The 21,449-nt window shown below is 45.6% G+C and overlaps 2 protein-coding genes across 2 annotated transcripts in view; one reads left to right on the forward strand and one right to left on the reverse strand.

The window, feature by feature from the left end:
• Positions 1-12,997, reverse strand: part of LOC119186953 (uncharacterized) — a 114,852-nt gene extending 101,855 nt beyond the window's left edge. Inside the window, exon 1 of the mRNA XM_075894060.1 lies at positions 12,859-12,997. The gene's annotated coding sequence lies outside the window, so the exon portion shown is untranslated. The remainder of the gene's footprint in view (positions 1-12,858) is intronic.
• Positions 12,998-13,426: 429 nt separating this feature from the next.
• On the forward strand, positions 13,427-21,449 carry Tbca (Tubulin binding cofactor A). The gene is made up of 4 exons (XM_037435297.2): positions 13,427-13,625; positions 13,904-14,009; positions 16,101-16,187; positions 20,787-21,449. Exons 1-4 carry the CDS (start codon positions 13,573-13,575, stop codon positions 20,874-20,876), a joined length of 336 nt encoding a protein of 111 aa, XP_037291194.1. The 5' UTR covers positions 13,427-13,572; the 3' UTR covers positions 20,877-21,449.

The raw sequence follows: 21,449 nt of genomic DNA on the forward strand, positions 1-21,449 counted from the left end.
AGATGATGCTGAAATAATGTGAATCCTCTAGCGTCGGAATACCTGCCGTTCACTTCGAGACTTCACTGCTTTGTCAAACAAAGGCTGCAGGACAGTGTACGAGACTTAATCAGGAGCTACGAGTACACCAGGTGCAAACACTGTAAGCAAAAGTTAGCCGAGATGGGAGTTTCTCCAGCACATGAGCCCACAAAACTCTCCTGCCCCAATTATTTACTCCCTGGTAGAGAGTGAACTCGGCACATGTCATCGTAAAACGCCCCCTACAGAGTTTATGAACGACATGAACTTGTTAAACTCCCCAGGGAGTTTCAGGTCACGTGGTTACAAACTCCCTATAGGAGCTTTAAAAGCCCTCTTTGGGCGTGTGTGTGCGTGTGTGTGTGTGTGTGTGTGTGTGTGTGTGTGTGTGTGTGTGTGTGTGTGTGTGTGTGTGTGTGTGTGTGTGTGTGTGTGTGTGTGTGTGTGTGTGTGTGTGTGTGTGTGTGTGTGTGTGTGTGTGTGTGTGTGTGTGTGTGTGTGTGTGTGTGTGTGTGTGTGTGTGTGTGTGTGTGTGTGTGTGTGTGTGTGTGTGTGTGTGTGTGTGTGTGTGTGTGTGTGTGTGTGTGTGTGTGTGTGTGTGTGTGTGTGTGTACGGGCATATGTTTGCACGTCGGTGCGAAACACATGTGCTTTGTATGGCTAACGGTGTAAGCATCTGTCAACAGGCAACGAAATTATAAGTGCAGCGAAGAATAGCAACGACCGGTTGGTATTTACTGGGAACATTTCAATATATTTCGCACCGTAAACCACGCTGCACATCGGTCCAATTCTTCAACGAAACGTCGTGAATGCCGCGCTTCAAAGGGCCGAGTAACAAAACACTTCGAAGAATAAATTAATGGTAGCAAAAGTAAGCTGTTACGATCGTCAGCGGCTGCTCCTGGAGTTTCACCATCAGAAACTTCGAAGTGGTCTGAAGTAGGCTTCGCTCGACTACGGCAGGCTGGCCGGCAACCAGTCTCAGAGTTGCGCCGGCGACGCGGTCGCCCCGTCTCCGCCGATAGTGGCTTCTCGGAGTGTCACCGGTATTTCACCGGCTGCAACATCTAAGCGGTAGGAAGGCCTCGCTATGGCGTCGGTATCAAGCCGGCATCGTATCGAGCTCGCACTGCGCACCGGCCGCCGTGGCGAGCTCTGCGAGCTATACATGCAATGCATGCGAGCAATGAGAACAGCGGCTGCGAACCGTCTCATTCGTTTAAGTCTATCGCTCTGTAGCTTAAACTGCGTGAATAGCGGACACCTATTTCTGTGCATGGGAAAAATGAGACGTAAACTGCACATCAGCAAGCATTTTGTGATCGCCAGCTGTCATTCATCGAATCACCGTGCCGTACTCGGGAGTGAGGCCTAGTCGTCGAACGCGGTAGCGGCGGTCTACCTCGGTTCATCGCTGGAGCTGCTAAATGTGCCTCGTTAATGTGTTCATTCAAGGCCGCGCGCACTTTGTGTATGATTCCGTGCATTTTACGGGTCCACAAACAGTAGTGCTAATGCAAATTCAGCCCGTACGACAGAGCGTCAACTGATGAAACTTTTTCGCTATAGTAAAAAAAATAATAAATATTAGGCAGGCTTAGGATAAAAGGCATGTGTGTTGAAGTGCTTGCATCAGACCACCGCAAGTTCATACTTACGCCGTGCGTATTTATTGCCTAATTAACAGCAAAAAAAGGCTTTCACCAGGGCGACATGGGAGGTAAAAATGTGGTGCATATATATACCCGGTGACTACGTGGTAGGTGTGTACTGCGTGTGGCAAGCTGTGGTGAGTGCGAGTGTTGTGGTATAACGTGAACATTGTGATAATGTTTGTGTACTGTATTCATTGTTGTGCGCATTAAATGTTATGTAATTAAAGTTACGCTAGCGCATGGTACGGCTGCTGACGTAATTTTTTTCTTTGTCGATGCAAAAAATTTACTCCCATACTGACCTGAAAAAGTTCCCCAATGGATGTAAATAAAAACCCCCCTGGCACCATGCAAAAACCCCCTACGGATGGGGAGTAAATTTTTTACTCCCAACGGAGGGGTTTATAAAACTCCCATCGGGGCGTGCACTAGAGGACAAGGTCATTTACTCCCATCTCGGCTTATTTCTGTTTACAGTGAAGTTACAAATTTAGTCGACAAAAATTAATAGGGATAGGCTCCCTTCGGCGTGCCTTATATGATCAGATGATGACACGTATAAAACCGTAGCACTTATTTTTTAATTTTTATTTCTTCAAATTTATATTGGTTACGTCACGAAGAATTTCTAGAATTTTCTGCGGAAAGCCCCCGGGCGATACGATTTTTCAGATAATACGAAGATCCGCGAGGATCACGTCAACACGTTTCCTCTTACCTCGCGCATCTCATTTATCTATATTTCTATTTATCTAATCCGCTTCTTTAGCTATCTTTCCCTGAAATGTTGATCGCAAATTTGCATCATCTTCAGATCCAAAACATTGCAGTTAGCGCATCTTACCGTTAGTAACGAATTATTGCGACTATTTCATTTGAAACCAATATTTCATGCGTAATAGTTTTAGTCATGACTGTTGCTTGCATACGCATAGACATGCATTTTAATGAGCCCTCCAACAAACAGCCCATATATCCAAATTGCGGATAGTCCAAATTTTCAAATACGCGGCCCGCAGACCTTCCGATAGCGGCCAGGCCCGTACATAACTGTCCTCGTTTCCCTTTTTTTTATTTTCTTATGTTCATGAGCTATACAGGGGCATGACTCGTCTAAGGTTTTTTTTTTTTTTTTTTTTTTTTTTCTGGGACATCCCATGCGGCCACTACGTGTTGATACATAACCGTAAAACAGCCGTATTCCAGAATCGGCGTCTCGAGTTTAGACATTTTGGAGATCGGTATCCATATGCTGCTGGCACCAAAATTCCTTCAGAAATGGCCCATATACGAGATATGGTTAAGATGAAACTATGTAAGAGTGGGCATGTTAGCGGTGACACGCGGTGAAACTTATAGCGTCAAAAAAAATTACACTGACCTCAGCAAGTGGCTACGGTGCGATGCGCCTACTTTCAAAAGAACGTTTATTGGCTGACAAAGCAAATCAAATGAAACGACAACCAGGGGTCGGGGGCACATTGATTACGCCGAGCGCTCCCGCTCCCTAGAGTTATCGTTTCATTTGATTCGTTACGTCAGCCCAGCCAGGTCTCTTAGCACGTGCGCGCACTGGTGAACGTATATGCTCCACACTTCTGTTCAATAAAAGATGTCTGTTGTAAGTAAGCGCCTCACCCCGTCACTACTTTCTCTGTCTTCTTTTTTTTTTTTTAGGAGTGAAGCTCCTCTTGGTCTAATCTTGTCCCGCGTCAGGCGTAACTGGTCGTGTCTCCCGAACGGTATAATAGATGGCGCTGTCTCATAGAAGTACATACAAACTGCAGTTGAGCGAAGATATTCTAGATGGAGCAGTACCGCAACTCTCCGATTGGCTGCTGCGCGGGCTGAGCATGGGTGCACGGGGAATGAGTGCCTCTCACAAGTCTCCTGGATCGTGGCCGTATACGTGTCGGATCGTTGTTGAGGCATGGGCGAAGCACGGAGGGCTGCGTCGGCTCGTGCTCGTCGCCAGACAGACGCACGGACGAACGCACGGACGGACGCTTCGCTCCACTCGTTATCATTCACTGTGTGGATAAGCTATGATTTTTTTTTCGCTACAAGTTTCATCATGGCAAAGGTATCGCTAGTGGCAACGTCAGCTGATATTTTGTAGGTCCTTTCCCCCCTCCTACGTTCGTTCGTCACTTTACATGCCCTTAACGTACTAAATTTCGCGAGTGTGGCTCGCTAGCTGGGGTAAGTTTGAGATCCTTGGTTAAGCCTTTGAAGACCCTACGAAGTATATACGGAGTCTGCGGGTCAAGTGGTTCTCAGCGAGCTGAGGCTGCCCCGCTGTCGCCATCTGGGACACGCACAATGAAAGACAAGAGACAAAAGCGACAAGGACGGCCGGTGGCACAGTTTTTTTTTTTTTCATTGCGTGAGCAACGCGCGCGCGCTTTCTCTTTTCCGGCGGAACCCGAGCCACCTAAGCAGAAGGCAGTGAACCGCGAACGTTTCATTGCAAAACAGTCGATTATTCCGGCGGATACTATATAGGGCGTATATTCAGGCTTGCTCAAAGAAGAGAGACGGACACTTCTCAGGGCCAGCACGGGCTACGAGCTCGGAGATACTTTCCCGCCACATAAACCGTGGACTCTGTGAGCGCAGCCGCAATGTGCCGCCTTCTACATTGTTTTCCGCAACTTATTGCACAATGCACAACCAGGGTCTAATTAAATATATTTGACCCAATCATACAAAGACACACTAAAAGAAAGTAACAAGAAATCAAACCAACTCGACATGATGCTGTCGTAAACTCATTTAACGAAGACAGTCCCAAGACTTGTTCAGCCCGCCACGGTGGTCCCAGAGCTGACCCGAAAAAGGTGGTGCATGGGACCAAATGGCGGGCGGGTCCGGAGGTGAAATGCTACAGGGCGTGTGTTGGGGGCTATAGCTGGCAAGACCTTTCAATTAAACTAACTTAAGCTGAACCTGGAACTCTGATGCTCCGTCCCAGGCACAGTTTAACTGAAATGTTCGAGATCCGTGCACTCCGATTTAGGTGCACGTTACCAGATTCTCCGAATTTCCGGCGTCTCCTACATCGATAATTTGCCCCGCCGCGACGGTCTAGTGGTTATATTACGGCAATCGACAGCTAGCCTAAGGATCGCGGGATCAAATCCCAGTTGCGGCGGCTGCATCTTTGATGGAGGCCAAAATGCTTTGAGGCCCGTGTACCTAGATTTAGGTGCAAGTTAAATATCCCCACGCGGTCGAAATTTCAGGAGCACTTCTCTACAGCATTTCTCATGATATAGTGGTTTTGGGGCGTTAAACCCCAAACAGTATTCTTATATCGTGGATTTGGTACTTAAAAGCCGAACGATTATCGGTATTATCGGAACTCGTTTAGGGCCACTTTAATGAAGTTAAGCAGCGTTATTGTGCAACCATGACTATGGATGGCGTAAAGAACGCGCAAAGGTACACAATAATGTACTTCAACATAAGCCGCAGAAGCACACTAGACAAAGCAGCGAAAATAGAACGCGTGAAAAAACAACGAGCAGAATGACGCGACACGATAAAGCACCAGCGCAACTAAGGACTGATCACTTGGGTGACAAAGCAAGCACTGTCGCAATTGTTCTCTTCAACGACCACGCTTGTGTCTTGGTCTCCCGTGTCCGTATTCGCACGCATCACACCTTTTATGAAGAATTAAAGCGTATACGTGTTTTCGCAGATAAGCGAGGCGGCGCACTTGCATGACATTGTTCTTTGATCTGTAATGACACTTCTTTCGAATGTTCTTCGGTGCTTCGTCGTCACGATGTATTCTACCGCGCACGAACGAATCCGAACAACGCCTTTTGGGCCAGTGAATTGCGGAAACCACGAGGTGGCGCTACGCGGCCGCAGTTTTCACCGCACTATAGCTCGTCTACGCTGGGCTCTACGGAAATCGTTGCACTAGACGACCACCCCTCCTCTGATGTAGAGCGCAGTTAGCGCAATTTCTCGAGCATGAAACGAGATTTAGCAAGTTTCAAGATTTGCGTTCTAACCAGAAGACTCCACTACGGCAAGCTGCAGATGCATACCCAGAGTATATACTCTGTCCTCACGCATATATCCTGCAGCGCCGACTGTGGGTGTTGTTGGGACTCCGGGTCCTGCCGGTCTCGTTTTCGGTAGCTGGCCCCGTCGCAGGATCCATCGTCTAACAAATCAGCGAGAAGAAGCGCCCGAACGAACAACAGAGATTTATTTACATGTGGAAAAGTGGTCAACTGACCCAAAGAGAGAAGAGTGCGTGTGATACAAAACGTCTTCGGCATTTTATAGCGCCGCGCCGTTGACACTGGGCGCCCCGTCCGCATCGTCAGCCAATACGGTGTCTCCGGCAGCTCGGCCACGAGAGAGGGGGAAACACACCTCACAACACATGGAGTGGCACAACCTAACACGAGGTCCATATATGGTCACGGCGCCCCAAAATGTTACCAAATATGGTCACGAACGCACAGCAGACCCCGGAGCTCTCCCGGCGAGAAGAGGAACCCGAATGGGGAGGTGGGGGTGGACGACACCGTCGGTCAAGAACCGGTTCTCCCCCAAACTCTTCCTGCTTGGCTCCCCAGGGCCGGTCGTAAAAGTGTGTTCCAATACTGACCGTAGACGACTAAATGGTCAGCTAAGTGGACGGCGGCCACCTTAAGACCCACTCCAAGTTCTCACGTAGCCGACAAAATAGACAGCTTCGAGACGACGGCATCGTCAGCAAAAACGATGCAGGCTACTTTGCTGTACAAACAAGATGGCGGCTCAGCGACTTGCTCGGACAGTTCTGATCTCGCCGAAATGGTCGCCTGCACATGAGCAGACGCTTCTCCAGACACTTCTACAGTGAAGTTCAATCTTTCTTAGATTTGAACACGAAATAAGCTAAAGAATATAGCAGTTGCGTTTGTTTATCTCAGCTTTCTCTTCTCGACGCGAACTGGCGTCTCGGCGCGTACAAAAGCCGTCCAGACGTGTTCTATTCTCGGAAAACAAAGGCTCGATGTTGTCATCTAAGCTGTCAGCGTAGCAGTCTACGATGTTGTTAGAACTGGAACACATTCTGTATACACCTAATATTTATCGCTTTGATAGGCGCCGTCATAGTGAATATGATACGTCCAATGAGCTAATTCGTTATAGCAGGCGATATCACTGAACGTAAAAATATTTTTCAGCCTCATAACTAGGCGACACTTTCTGCACCCCCCCACCCCCTCAACTTCAACTGCGACTGAGAGGCTATAGAGCATAAAGGAAGAAAAAGAAAGCATGGAGCATTACGTCACACGAGTGAAGCCCACCGTGTCGGCCCAACACGTGATCAATACGTCAGAGCGTGCGGTAGGTTTTAGTACTCTCGGTGCTGTTCCGTCTTTGAACCACCTGCGTGAGCCAGGCTGTGTTCCAATTCTTAGACAGCACGTAGACAGTCTACGAAGAATGCTTAGAAGACAGCATCGAGCCCATGCTGCCCGAGAAATAGAACACATTTAGACTGCTTTCACGCGACAATGCGCCACCTCACGTCGAGAAGGAAAAGGTAAGATAAACAAACGTAATAGTTGTATTTTCTGGCTTATTTCGAGTTGAAATCAAAAACAAATAAACGTTACTCACATTGAGCGTCTGGGAAAGCGCCAGCTTGTGTGCAGACGACCATTCCGGCGATATCCGATCTATCTGAGCGATTCGAAGAGCCGCCATTTTGTTTAGACAGCAAAGTAGCCTGAATCGTATTTGTCTACGATGCGGTCTTCTCGGAGCTGTCTATTTTGCCGGCTACGTGAGAATTGGAATAGGACTTAGGATGGCCGCCGTCCATTTAGCTGTCTATTTAGCCGTCTACGGTGAGTATTGGAACACAGCCCCAGCTGGTCTGCGCCGAGCAAGTTGCGTTTCGATTAAAAGCTACCGGACGCCGTACTTAGAAGTATCGGCAAGTCTCGTTGCTGTCGTGACGTTGCGCAAAAGGCCACTTGTTGGGCCAACAATGCTGGCTTGAAAACGGCACGGCTTGCAAAGGTTGCCTGCGTGGCGTCACGCTCCCTTTCTTTTTTTTTTTTTTCTCCATGGGCTGGGGTTAGGGAGTGGAGAGGGATACGGCAGTGCGGCCAACTTGATTATTATTATTATTATTATTATTATTATTATTATTATTATTATTATTATTATTATTATTATTATTATTATTATTATTATTTGAGGTTGAAAGTCCCAAAACACTAGCACGATTATTAGGGGACGCCGTAGTGGAGGCCTTCGGAAATGTCGAACAATGTCTGGTGTTCTTTAACGTACCTCGAAATCGAACATTCGGCCTCCGTCGAAATGCGACCTCCACGCCCGGTTCGAACCCACGACCTTGGGGGTCAGAATCCGAGTACCGTACCGGCTACACCAACGCGGTAGACCACCTGAAGAACTTGCAAGCTGAGACTTTACATAGCTGCACCGCCAACACTGTCCCTTTTCGTGCAGAGAGAAACAAAGGGTGGTTATATATTTCGCTCTTAACTACCCGAGTAGTTAAGAGCGAAATTTCTTCAACTGAAACGGTTCATGCGTGATGACGCGCTTTTAGAGAAAAAAGGCGCGGTCTCACTCCCCCCCCCCCCCCCCCCGCCCTCTCTCCTGAAGCAAAGGAAGAAAACAGACGTTTCACAACAACGCTCCATTACGCGTGTGAACTTCCGGGTGCACAACGAAAGTTTTCGAAGCCAAATAAAAACTACGGCGTGAGGCACTCGCTTGTGCACGTGCCAAGAATGCACAAAGCCCGCGTAGAAAAACTTAGTTTCACGGTGACGACGCAATCATTGTGTTTGCAGCTGAGGTATAGTAGGACGGGGGTGAGATAAAAAAGGACAAGAAACACGAAAACGACGACGTGCCCCTTGAATAAAAAACTAACTTGCTCGGCATAAATGACTGGGAGCGCGTGCATACTCAACTAGTGCGTCCTTGGGAGTCCTTTATCAGCCTCTGTGCGTAATTGTTCAAATTACGCAATAATTTACCCAGCAAAACCAGTAACAAGTGTTTCGTTTCGTAGCTCCTGTTACACAGTAATCACGTTAAAAACGACGAAACGTTTTTTTGACACATCTCGATGAGGCTGGATAAACACGCGTGCGCGTGTGTTAGATTTTAGAGTCAGGAGGAGGATATTTTCAGTGCAGTTATTGTCGAAACCATGCAGGTCACTTGCGGGCGTGGTACGCGCGATCGATAGTACAGCTCGCACGCTTTAAGGAATCCCTGACACAAAACCAACCGTTCACATAAATTTTTTTTAGATGCCGTGATGGAGGATGTAACATTGGCAGCGTATACTTCAATTAATGTACACGTCAAGGAGGCCATAGGCGACTAAAAGAAGTTTTCATAGCTTTTTGCTTTCGGGAGCTTTACAACGCATGAATTAGTCAATTACTCCGGCGTTACAGAGGTCCAAATATGATGCTGTCCTTACGCATTGACCGTAAGATTAGGTAGACACTAGTCCGCAATAGATAACAGGGCTTCACTGGTTGCAATGGAGAAGCTGAAAGCATAATTGTGCAATATAAATATATAAAATAATATAATAATATAATATATATATTATATATAATATAATATAAAACGAGCCTAATAATGTTAGTACACTTTATCAATAGCGGCTACTAGAGAGTAAGAAACGAGTGTGATGTGAATGCACGCATAAGAATTTGCCGACCTACGCCGCTTACATACCATGCAAGCGACGCGAAATTTCGTGTGTTCAAAATCCACCCTGCGAAAAAGCTGGTATATGATACGGCTGTGTGGCTAGTACTGCGGCAAATGCTTTCTAACGCGGTATTTGGGGACTTGGTTGGCACTGCTATTGTCTAATACGACTTAAAGGGACACTAAAGTGAAATAACAATTCAGGTCAGAGTGAAGCTCAATGTATGGCAGCGTCTAGAACGACAATATTATCAACAGCAGTGCCCTACTAGCCGATAAATCATTGGGAATGCACGAAAGCACATGCGCCACGTGTAGGACATTCGCAAATAATCCCCTTGACGTCAGTCTTACCACCTACAATTGATCACTAGTAATCGAATTAGCTCCACTAAATAAAGAACCTTTCGTACATTAGGAAACGTAATTAAATTATGCTTGTTCGTTTCTCTTTCATTCATGGAAAGAACCCCCGGACGTTATTATGGAGTAGCTCGAGTGGTTTAAAAGTTCCGCCTGGTTAAACTGGGCAGGTCGTGCCATCTAGCCGGGCCCAGTTAAACCAAGCACGTTGGTCATCTCGGATGCTATGGCAGGAAATTGTTCAAAGGCCGTTGTTGCTGCTGTGGCTCCCGCTACTTCCGTTCTGCTGCTACTAGTGTAGGCGGCTACGCAGTAAAGGCGAGCAACATTGTTCACGGCAAGAGTGACATGAAAAGTTCCACTTGAGGCGGGTAATTTGAACCGTGCTATCGCGATGCAGACCACTCAAACGTGATTTTATTTCGAACTAAGCACTTCCTTGGCACAAAAGTAGCACTACGAGGTTTCTGAACCACTATTTCAGCAATCAACATAGACTTTCATATCTTTCTTTACTGTCCCTTTCACGACCGCTGCGAACAAAAAGGATGAAAAGAAGCAAAGAGGCGGTGAGTGCAGCATTATCTGCCGGCACCATTTAATGCTGCCGCTATCATCGATCATCAAGGAGGCAGTAACAGCACTGATAAACAGGGGAGGGAGTAAGAACCTTGTGACGAGGCACTTAGACAACGATCCTGCGTCAGTCTTGACCCACCAGAGCTACCATTATTTCGCAGGCAGCCCATGGAAGCTCGTACACCCCAACCGAGGAAACGACTAACGGCCCTCATAACGCCGTAAATAAAATGACAGAGCAAGCGGGAAAGATACAAATAGCTTTACTATCTTTATCAAACTTTTCGTGAGTGAGTACTGCGTCTAGCTCAGGAAACTTGTACAAGACTACCGGTGCAGCAATAAGTTGCCACCATGCTTAGCTGGATTTAAATCGTGAAGTTCGTGCAAGTTAGCTTTTCCTAAGTGCTGTGCGCAAAAGGTGGAGGCGGTGGGTCGTCCACATGCTATGGTCCTTCCCGTCCAGGGAACGCCCATACTTTGACGTCATGAGACTTCGGGGGATCAACGCACGTGCACTATGGCGAATGAGTTCGTTATAAACATCGCAGAAGCTGGAAACAACTGCCTACCGGTGTTGGCACTCCGAACATTGCTACAATCACACAAAATTAAGGACGGTCGCGTTTAGCAACCTGTAGAGAAGGATGCAAAAGCAACCAGCTGTATCGACTCACTCCTGCAAATTTGTATCGGCGCCAAACGACCGGTTATTTCAGCGATAACAATGCAGCCCGTCGCGGCCAAAAGTACGTTCCCACACGACTGCAAAATATACAAGGTAAAGAGGGATGAAAGAGTCATCGTCAAAGCGTTACGCCAGAGTGGTATCGTAATGCGATAGACGTAAGAGCAAACATCAAAGCGAATGCTGCGACAGACTACGTAGGCAGCGACCCGCACGCCGTGAAAACATGATCCGCCAGCCGGTTGCACGCGTACGTCGCGCATAATAACGACACGAGCAGGCAGGAAAAAAAAAGCGTGTATATACACTGCGACGTTCACAGGAAACGAGAATATCCCTACGCACGCAAAACGCTTGCATGAGCCGAAAGTATGGTCACAAGCCAAGGCTGCAGCCATTACACTGCGCAAACGGCGGCATGCAAAAAAAACTGGAAACTCCGCAACAGCCGTCACGTCACGTCTTTGAGATTTTGAACACTTCACGGCTGCTTTCCTCTGGCAGCAAGCAACCGCCGGCAGCCACAGCGGCCAATGTCCTTGGCTCCCCGCGTGCAGGTGTTTACAAGGGAGGAGGTAAAGGATCCTCGGACAATTTGCATCCGGCCAACCTCGCCGACACTGAGCGCACTTAACAATGCTAACGACTCGCTCAAAGGGGCACGTGAGAACGCGCCGTTCTCGAACCTGAACGCGAGAGATTACCGCTACTGTTCCGAGGCACGAGATGTGTGTCAATGACATCGACCCGCATATCAATCCGAACGGTCGGCGCAGAAACAAGTCGCCGGGGGCTGAGGCAGGCATGCAGTGCTCCTTTTTCGACGCGGGATACGATGAGCACGGCATAATGTAGCTGCTTAGTTCCGCTGCTTGGCTAGGACCACACGCGTGCATATGCATCCGAGCAGAAACAACCGCAAGAAAAAACCAACGCGCGCGCGCGCGATTGCGCACTCCGGCTTATGCAAATAAACGCACACAGCATCGAACACAAGGTTACGGGAGCAGGGAATGATACCGAAATAGAAAGGGAGCCATGGGCATCGGTGTATAGGAGCCACAGTCGAAGTGGCAGCCAGTTGTTGGTGAGAAACACTACGTTTCAACGTCTGACCCATCACGCTGTTCGTGACAGGCTAAACTCGGGAACGACAGTCCGGTCGAAGACGAAGAAAGGAACGCACACTCGTATAAAAGCGACAAAATAACCAGCCTGATATGGCGCTTCAAACGGGCAGCGCACTGCGTGAGCGGCATACAAGTGAACCCGGACGTGGCTGTGCGCGCCGCGATATTGATGGGCCCTACACTCAAGGTGGGTCCGCGTCTACGTTTCCAGCCACAAAAATTGGAATACGAGTTCAATGCCAGTTCGCAAACCTAGCAAAAGATCGCGGTGGCATCGAACTACGTACAAAGGTGCGAAGCATTGAGCGGCGGATTGAAACGGGCTGACTATCGAGCGACCATCGCCTAACCCAAAAACCTCTGTGCCCCCTCGCGAGAGCTGCTTTTATGCTTATGTTTGGCGTCCACCACACCACGGCAAGCGCAAAAAGAAAGAAGTGCTCTTGTCGTTGACCCTTAGAGGTGCAACCCACAGAAAAACGCGAAGCGTTTCACCCACGAATAGTGCAAAAGTGGCGCGTCAATGCCCCGCATTGAGTGACATGCAACACGAATCGGCCGTAGGAAAGCTTGAGGACGTGGATTTCACGCATCTCGCCCGAGGGGGATGTCCTCTACTGCTCGTAAGCACATTCCCGGAGGATGGCGATACAGTGCAAACGCGGAGTTTCGTTCGACTTACCGCGAATATGGCGCTGTCCCGTTCAGACCCGATCCGCAATGGGCAGCCGCTAACCCCGAGCTCCGTGTTCAACGCTGTTTATGGCATCTGCGGCTTGGTTTCCAAAGCATTCGACCCCCACACCTGTTGCATCTTTCGCATTCACACGAGTTTTCGCATTGTTCCCCAGGGTGCGCCACGTTCTAGCCCACTCGCATGTCCCGTAAGCCTGCCACTTTGAACTAAGTTATTTGAACGCCAGATGGCAGCGCCGACAATCTACTTTCGTTTTGTTCACGTTTTTGTTTGGGCTTTCGACATTTAGACTGGTGAAGATAAGAACCTTTAGACAAGTCATGTTAATTTAAATAAGTTTATTAGGTACCTTAAAATACTTGTAGAGAAAATACTCACACAGAATTTCACTATAGCCGCGTTAAAAACTTAAACAACGTCGTTTTACATTGATGATGATAATAAAAAGCTTGCTTTGTTGGCAGCGGCATCTATCAGCTGGTAAAGAAACAAAGCCACAAAACCTAATGCATTTACAGTTGCGCAAGGCATGCCTGCGCCAGGGGAATTTTCGGCGGTGGTCAAGGGACGGTATATAAACGTCAAATGTAAAAAACATCGGCTGTCTGCATGGGGCGAGCCGTATCTTTGTGACAACACGCTGCTGTCGCAATATATCATTCTTTGTTTTTTCTCAAGTGACTGTACTGTTGCGGAAACATGGACGCAGCAGCTATTCGGAACTTAAAAATTAAGACGGGGATTGTCAAACGGTAGGTTGTGTGATGTAGTGCGTAACGATGATGTACCATGGCTGTACTAGCTGTACCTAATTTATTCTGCTAGAAAGAGGGAGCGATTGTATCGCTACAAACAAATGGAAAAACGTTTGCCGGAGATATTGGATTTGTCGTGACGGCGATGGTCCGTTGTAAAAGCTAGTGCTAGGAGTGTCGTACATTGTACGCGGAAGTGCTTTCACTCTTTTGTGATCATCGCCCACGCCGGTCGTTCTTTTTTTTCTTACAAATGTACTGACCGACTGTTGCAGAATGACAAAGGAAAAAGCGGCCTACCTTAAAGAGGTCGAAGTTGAGAGGGAGAGGGCTGCCAAGATGAAAGAAATGGGCAAAGAAGAATACGATGTGAAGCGGCAGGTGAGCGATAACACGCATTTACAGCGCTCACGCGCGCGCTCGCCTAGCTGGATCGCTTCCGGGCAGGCGTTGCTGATCGCGACTTGTCCGCGGCTGCCGTTGTATGTCCACACGTTTTGCTCTCTGCTTCTGTGTAATGTGTCTGCTGTTTAACCGCAAAGTTGCATCGATGTTTGAGGCTACTGTGTACACGTTCAACAATGCCTTATTGAAACTCGCCATATATACAAGCCGGACGTCCTGAAAATAAATGCCAACGTTCCCGTTTGTCTATCTAGGTGCTGTCTACAAGTTTCCTTGTAGAAAGTTACGCCAACACTCCAATAACAGCAGCTAGTGGCACATCCATACGCACACAGCCTCTTTGTAAAAGTTCCTAGATCCTAGAATGCTCGCTTAGCAACATCCTTGCCACACGTAGCACCAGTGGCTTTCCAGGGAGGCTGTTACATAATTTCATGCGACTGTCTGCTCAGCAGCGTTGTTGCTTCTGACATGGCTCTGCAGGCAAGCGGAGCTTCCAGCTTGAGCCAATTTTTTCGAATATGTTTTCCTTGCACGCTATCGACATGACTTACCAAAGCTCAATGCACTATAGAACCAAGAAAGTACTGCTATCGCTATGTTTTCATGCACAACCTCCAAGTAATATCCATTGTTAAAGTGCGAGAGCAATTAACAAAACTTATCTGTTATCTATAGTTCTGATGACTTCAAAGATGCCTCCGCATGTACTTCCAATTATTGCAGATTCTAGGATTGAAGCTTTTTCCTCATTGGGCATTGTATAAGTTCTTCTCTTTACAACGCGAGTCAGCCCTACAGCTCATGTACTTGTAAGTCACTGTCAGGTATCCATAAAATTTTACACCTAACTATGAAATTGCCTGCACCGTAAGAGAACTGTTATAGCTTTGTATATAGATAATCAAAGTGCATTATTATACTGGTAAGTTGTCTTTAGTCCTTACAAGTTGTGTGCTGCCTTTCCTCTCAGGGGAAGGTTAAGCATGTCATTATCATCATCACCATCAGCCTGACTACGGCCACTGCAAGGCAAAGGCCTCTCCTATGATCCGCCAATCAACCGGGTCTGGTGCTTTCTGCTGCCACGTTATACCTGTGAACTCTTCAATCTCATCGGCCCGCCTAACTTCGTTTTCCCTTGTGTGTTTCCCCCTCTGGTAATCCAGTCAGTTACCCTTAATCACCGGTGGCTATCCTGATTACATGCTATGTGCCCGGCGCATGAACACATCAATCAAGCATTTGTCATTATGAGTGTACAAATGCAAAAGTTAAACATGAACATAGGTTCATGTTTAACAAGTGCGACTTTGTTTTCAACAACATTTTAACTTTGTGCCTAAAATAATGGATCACCAGCCAGCCACATCGGGAAGCGTTTATCATTGTTCATTTTCTAAGAGACAGAATCCAGTGAATGAATTTGGGCAATTTGCATGCACATGGTATCCCTGATTCAGCCGTTGATATGCCAACACTGTGCCTTATTTGATGTACAGTTGTCAGCAAGCTCAACGCAAATACTCCGTTGCATGATCTGAACTTGACTTATGCCAGCTGCGAAGCACTGGACGCTGTTGTTGATGTAACACCTTAGTACGCTAGGATAGTATGTCTGCATGCACAGGTAACATAACTGCAGCAAAACTAAAAGCTACGTGGCACTAGCGTCGAACTGTTTAAGGACCTGCTGCAAAGTGTTCGTGTTAAGATCGCTTACGACTTTACATTATGGTAGCTGCCATCAGTAAGTTCTTCAGTGTCTTGGACATGTAGTGTGAGCAATGCAGCAGGTGTGTGCACTAGAACTAAACCAGTAGTGGCACAACGAATATGTGGGACTTTAGTAGGTCATGTAGGTCCTTTAGCATGGTGGATAAGAATATGTTAATACAAGTCATGTGCCTCTGAAACTTTTTTGCTGTAGTATAAATCTATTTTGAAGACTGAAGCTCAGGGAAAGCGTGATGGTCTGAAGTGATTACGATCTTGTTCTGTAGCATTACTTCTTGTCTTGGGAAGACTTTTCAGATTATTCTTGGATTTTATTTCGTTCTGTTATAGGAGGAAGTGATCAATGAGACCCTCAGCATGATCCCCGACAGCCAGAAGAGGCTGCTTGTCGCCTACAACGAGCTCAAAGAGGTCCTCGTAAGTGGTGTTCACCTCCATCCATGTAGATTTATTCACTTAATGCTTAAAGTGAGGAGGTGAAATAAATTTAGTACCTGTCAAGACATATGAGGATAGGTAGTCTGAATATTTTAAATAGCAACATGAAAGGTAGACGTTCTTATTTTCACTTCATGATTTTATTGAAAGGAAGGAAAATAGGAGGAAAAGAACGGCAGAGAGGTTGACCAGTCTATAGGCAGCTGGTTTGCTACCCTGTGCATGAGAGGGTGATGAGGGAAATGAAAGATAGAGAGAAGAGAGGGAACAGAGATAAACACAGCACATTAAGCAGCACATGCGCTCACACTCAGTCACAGTCCAGTCTTACATAGTGCGTCGTACAGTATGTTTGCATAGAAAATTGCTAAACAAGCGATTCTCTTATGTGACGAAGAGCTTGCCGTAGTTTCCTTTTAAGTTCCTAGTACCAGTGTTTGTTCCATACAAACTTCAACTGTGTAACATTGATACATCAGCGCTGTAATTGGTGTCTACAGGGTGATGTTTATCGGGCTCATGTTATTCTTTCTCACTTACCTACCATGTCCCCTGATTACAGCCCAAACTTAGGGGCTACTGTGTTGTGATGTTCATTCTTGGTTCACTTAATTTTTATATGGTCAAAAAGTGAATGCATGCAGTGGTATGAATCTCCTCTTGACTGTCCTCATTACCATTACATGCTCACTTTTGACAGCATTATTCATTTTAATTGACAGTAACTAAATTTCTCAGGCCGACAATCTTGAGGTGTTTTTAATATTTAAGTCAGAAGTATGAGAAGTAACACCAAAAATAAGAATCTGCATGCTTTTGTAAAATTATTTCACCTTTATGTAAACTTTCTGCTTATGTGCATTGAGTGCAAATAATTGACAAGAGCTCATATCTGACAGCCGAATGACTTACAAAGATGCATTACACCTCAATGATAATATTGGTGGATTCAATTCACGGCTTCTGAGTGTCCAACGAATTTCGTGAAGGGCAACCGAAGGGAATCTGCCAGTGGAACACAGGCACTCTCGCCAGAGCTAGTCGCAGAGTGTGCTAGTAATGCACATCCGCTTCCGGAAAAGGCCAACATTCCTTTCACTTTGCCCAGTTCTTGCCTTCACGTGCATGTGCTGAGAGAACATGTATGCTCGAGCAGTGCATTTCGTCGGTTACATTGTATGCTGTGCTCTGCACACTCGTGGAGCACATGCAACTTCTGGCGAAATTCATTGCTTTTCACGGAGTAGAGATAGCTGCTCCAGATCTGCCAACCAAATATACAGGGTGCACTTTCAATCTGCTTATGCAACAGACCTCCTCCGCATGGAGCAGAAAAATTGCTACTGGAAGTGCTCTGAATCAGCCAGTGCAATTCACCATAAGATTTATTGCCATTTGTATGTTTACACATATCTGTGAATGGCATTTAGCTCTTTGGAAGTAGTTAATATCCATTTTTTGTGGGCATGTAACTAGTGTCGCAAGAGCGCTTCAAGTTTTTTTCAATGCCAGTTAGACGCGCCCAAACTAACCGTTCACCACCTTCTCCTATTATCCTTTCCTACTTTTCCCCCCATCGGCTAGCACTCACGCCTGCTTTGCATTCATGGGTAAAAGTACCTTTCATGTGGTTCCTTAATATAGAAATAAGGGGAAGTGATTTTTCGTTCAGCTGTGTTTCAATGCGCGGAGCGATATTTTGCATCTTTCGAGATAAGCAGTGTATGGGATGGCGTCTCCCCATTTGTGGCATTTTGGAGGCTCCCGAAGGGGACGCGTCACTGCGACCCTGCTGCATGTACTGGCTTTAAAATGTGCCACGTGAGGGCTGCGACGTGGCAGTGATGTTTTTAGCTTCAAAGGAAGGAGTACGGAGGAGTAAATCTGACACACGTAACATAGCGGAGGGACGGCGCATCTACCGCTCCTTCACGGGCACAGCAGCATCGTACGCTTCTGATGCTTGTGCGACACAAGGGGACATACCCTTTAGGTGTTGTCGCACCATGCACCTACCTGAACTGAGGTAGGCGAGCTGTTCCTATTGAGGAGAAAGTGTTTGCAGTGGCATCGAAAAATAAAATTGTGGAGGCATTGGTTTATTTTTTTTTATTTACAAATACTGCTGGCCAGAGGCCAAAGCAGGAGGGGCAAGATAATACAGTTGTCATACACATTTTAAAACAACATGAACAATAAAGAGAGTAAAAAGTGGAAAGCGTGACATATTTATACAAAAGCAACAAAAGGAAAGAGTGGGGAGGGAAAAGAGGAAATAGTTGGAATAGTTAAAAAAACAACTTCAAATTTCAGCGTAAATAAGATCGGGAGAGTGTAAACTGCTTGCAGGCAAATCGTTCCACTCTTCAATGGTACGAGGAAAGAAGGAAAATTTGAACAAGTTAGTACGAGCAAAATATGGTGTTAAAGAAAGTGCGTGTGAATGCCGAGTCTGGCGTGTTCTTAGTGGTGTGAGGTAGGGGTCAGGGTTCAGAGCAAATTTGCGGTTAGAAAGTTGGTACGAAAATTTGAGACGTAAGAATCTGCGTCTCGACTGCAAAGATGTGATACCATTTGAAAGCATTACACTAGTTGCAGAACTACCAGGCTTGTAAAAAGAATAAATGAAACGAACTGCCCTACGCTGAATTTTTTCTAATGCATCAATGTTAGTTTTAGTGTAAGGATCCCAGGCAACGCATACATATTATAATTTAGGGAGAATCAAGGATTGGTAAGCTAAAAATTTCACTTTCGTAGGAGCATCCTTAAGTTTGTGCCTTAGCATGCATAATTTGCGGAAAGCTGCGGAAGAAACTTGTTTAATGTGGGAATTCCTACTTAAATTATTCGTTAGAGTGACACCAAGATACTTGTATTCCTTAACTTCTTTAAGAGGTTGGTTAGAGAGCGTGTAGTCAGTTAGTACTGGCTTTTTCTTGTTAGTGATACGGAGCAGAACTAATTTATTCAAGTTTAGTTTCATCCCTCATTGATTGCACCATAGACATATATTGTTTAGAGTGGACTGGAGAGCTGCTTGGTCATTAGAACTAGTTATCGAGTTAAACAGAATACAATCATCTGCAAAAAGTCGAATGTTAACAGGTGGGTTTACACAATTTACTACATCATTACAGTATATCAAAAATAGTAGGGGACCGAGTACACTGCCCTGTGGGACACCTGAAGTAACCGGCAGAAGAATTGAGTTCTGATTATTAATGCACACAAACTGGGAGCGATCAGACAGGTAGTTACAAATCCAGGCTAATAGAAAATTTGGAAGTCCAATAAGCTGTAATTTAACCATAAGTTTATCATGGGGGATGCAGTCGAAAGCTTTGCAGAAATCTAGGAATATGACGTCTACTTGGCCGCCCTTATCAATCACAGATGCAAGAGAATGAATGACTGTACATAACTGAGTTGTTGTCGACAAGCCCTTTCGAAAACCATGCTGATACGGAGATAAAAAGTTATGCTCATCTAGGTGTTTTGATATGAATGTTGTGACAATGTGTTCTAACATTTTGCTACAAGACGATATAATCGAAATTGGCCGATAATTGAAGACAAGAAGAGGGTCTCCCTTTTTGGGAATTGGCTTGACACGAGCCATTTTCAATTCTTTAGGTAACGTTGCAGTACGGATTGAAGCTTCCAAAATTGTAACAAGGTATTTGGACAAGGGCTCGGCATACCGTCGAAAAAATTCGTTCGGTATTCCTTCTGGCCCACCGGAGGATTTTACTTTTATTCGAAGAACCATGTTTAAAACTCCTTCATATGAAATTAAATTTCCTGGTGGAGTATCTGCGGAATCATGTACAAAAGCCACAGGCTGAGAAGACTGACAGAAAACACTATGAAAAAAAGAGTTAAAATGATCAGCAATCGCTTTCGCATCCGATACCAGAGAACTGTTCACAGAAATTTGTTCTACGTTCTTTTTGCGATCGCTAATGTAGGCCCAAAACTTCTGCGGGTCATCTTTAATAAAATTAGCCAGTGTGGTATTGAAATAAAAGCTTTTCTCTCGTTGAATCGCTTCGTGTAAAGCAGAACGGACTTGACCTAGGCGCTGGGAAGCTGCCCTCTTTTTCCTGAGACGTTCAGCCTTTCGTTTTAGATGCAGTATAGGTCTCGTGACCCACGGAGTGAACTTAGTGCGTTTTTTTAGCTTATTGGGAATGAATTTATCTAAACAAAACGTACAGATGTTCTTGAATTTCTCCCAAAGGTGTTCCACATTGTCACCACAAAACTCAGCCACGTGATCATCCAAAAACTTTAGTTCGATTACCAACTATATCAGGTTTAGTTGAGAGTGTGCATTGAATTCTTCATTGCAGAAGCGGCATTCTCATTTTTGTACTACGCAAAAACCTTTCTTTACAAGGCCTCAGGTGCATAATTGGGTTTTGAAGATATAACCTAGAAGCCTTAACCACAGCATTTTACATAGACCTTGTGTTGCATACACACATGCACCCTATCGAGTCAGTTGCTAAATTGTTAGTTACTGATCACTTGCTAAAGTTCACTAAACATGGTTTTTAATATTTCTCATTGCAGGAGGGCTCTGAACACCTCTCAGAAACGGAGGAATACCTCATTGCCAAGGAGGTGCTGGAGCAGGCACGACAGTCGTTAGAATCTATTTAGCTTATATGAATTAATTAGCCCAAAACAAACAATGCTTATAATGTGCTTAAGTTATTCAAGTCGCCTTCAGCTTATTTCTGACGACCATTTGTGCCCTTTTTTTGTGTGTGAAAAGAAGTACTTGAATTGGAAAGTTTTTTTGTTTTTTTTTTTCATATTTTACATTGGCTGCTAGAATGATAAGTAATGGAGCAAGATGTCTCGGTTCAGTTGAAATGTGCAAGATTCATGAGCAAGTCTTGGAATTCACAAATACTAAATGTAGGATAAATATAAAACAAGGTCTATATTAATGTCTTTCCACATTTAATGTTACACCGTTTATTTCACTTAATATTCATATGCCAGCATAATCCAGCTAGAAAGCAAAAACTTCAGATTTTATGGAAATAAAGCATCGAACAGTCCATTTTAAAATGCTGTTAAGTAACTACAAAGCATTACGTCTGTTTGCCTTGTTTTTTTTCCACTTGAAGGGTGATTTTTTTTTCTTTATATGCCAAGTAACGTTGCAAGGCTGTACCACATTTTTTGTATGTGAATTTGTAATAAAACAACCTCAGCAACAACCTA

Source organism: Rhipicephalus microplus, chromosome 1 (genome assembly GCF_043290135.1).
Source record: "Rhipicephalus microplus isolate Deutch F79 chromosome 1, USDA_Rmic, whole genome shotgun sequence".
In the NCBI taxonomy this organism is placed as follows: Eukaryota; Metazoa; Arthropoda; class Arachnida; order Ixodida; family Ixodidae; genus Rhipicephalus; species Rhipicephalus microplus.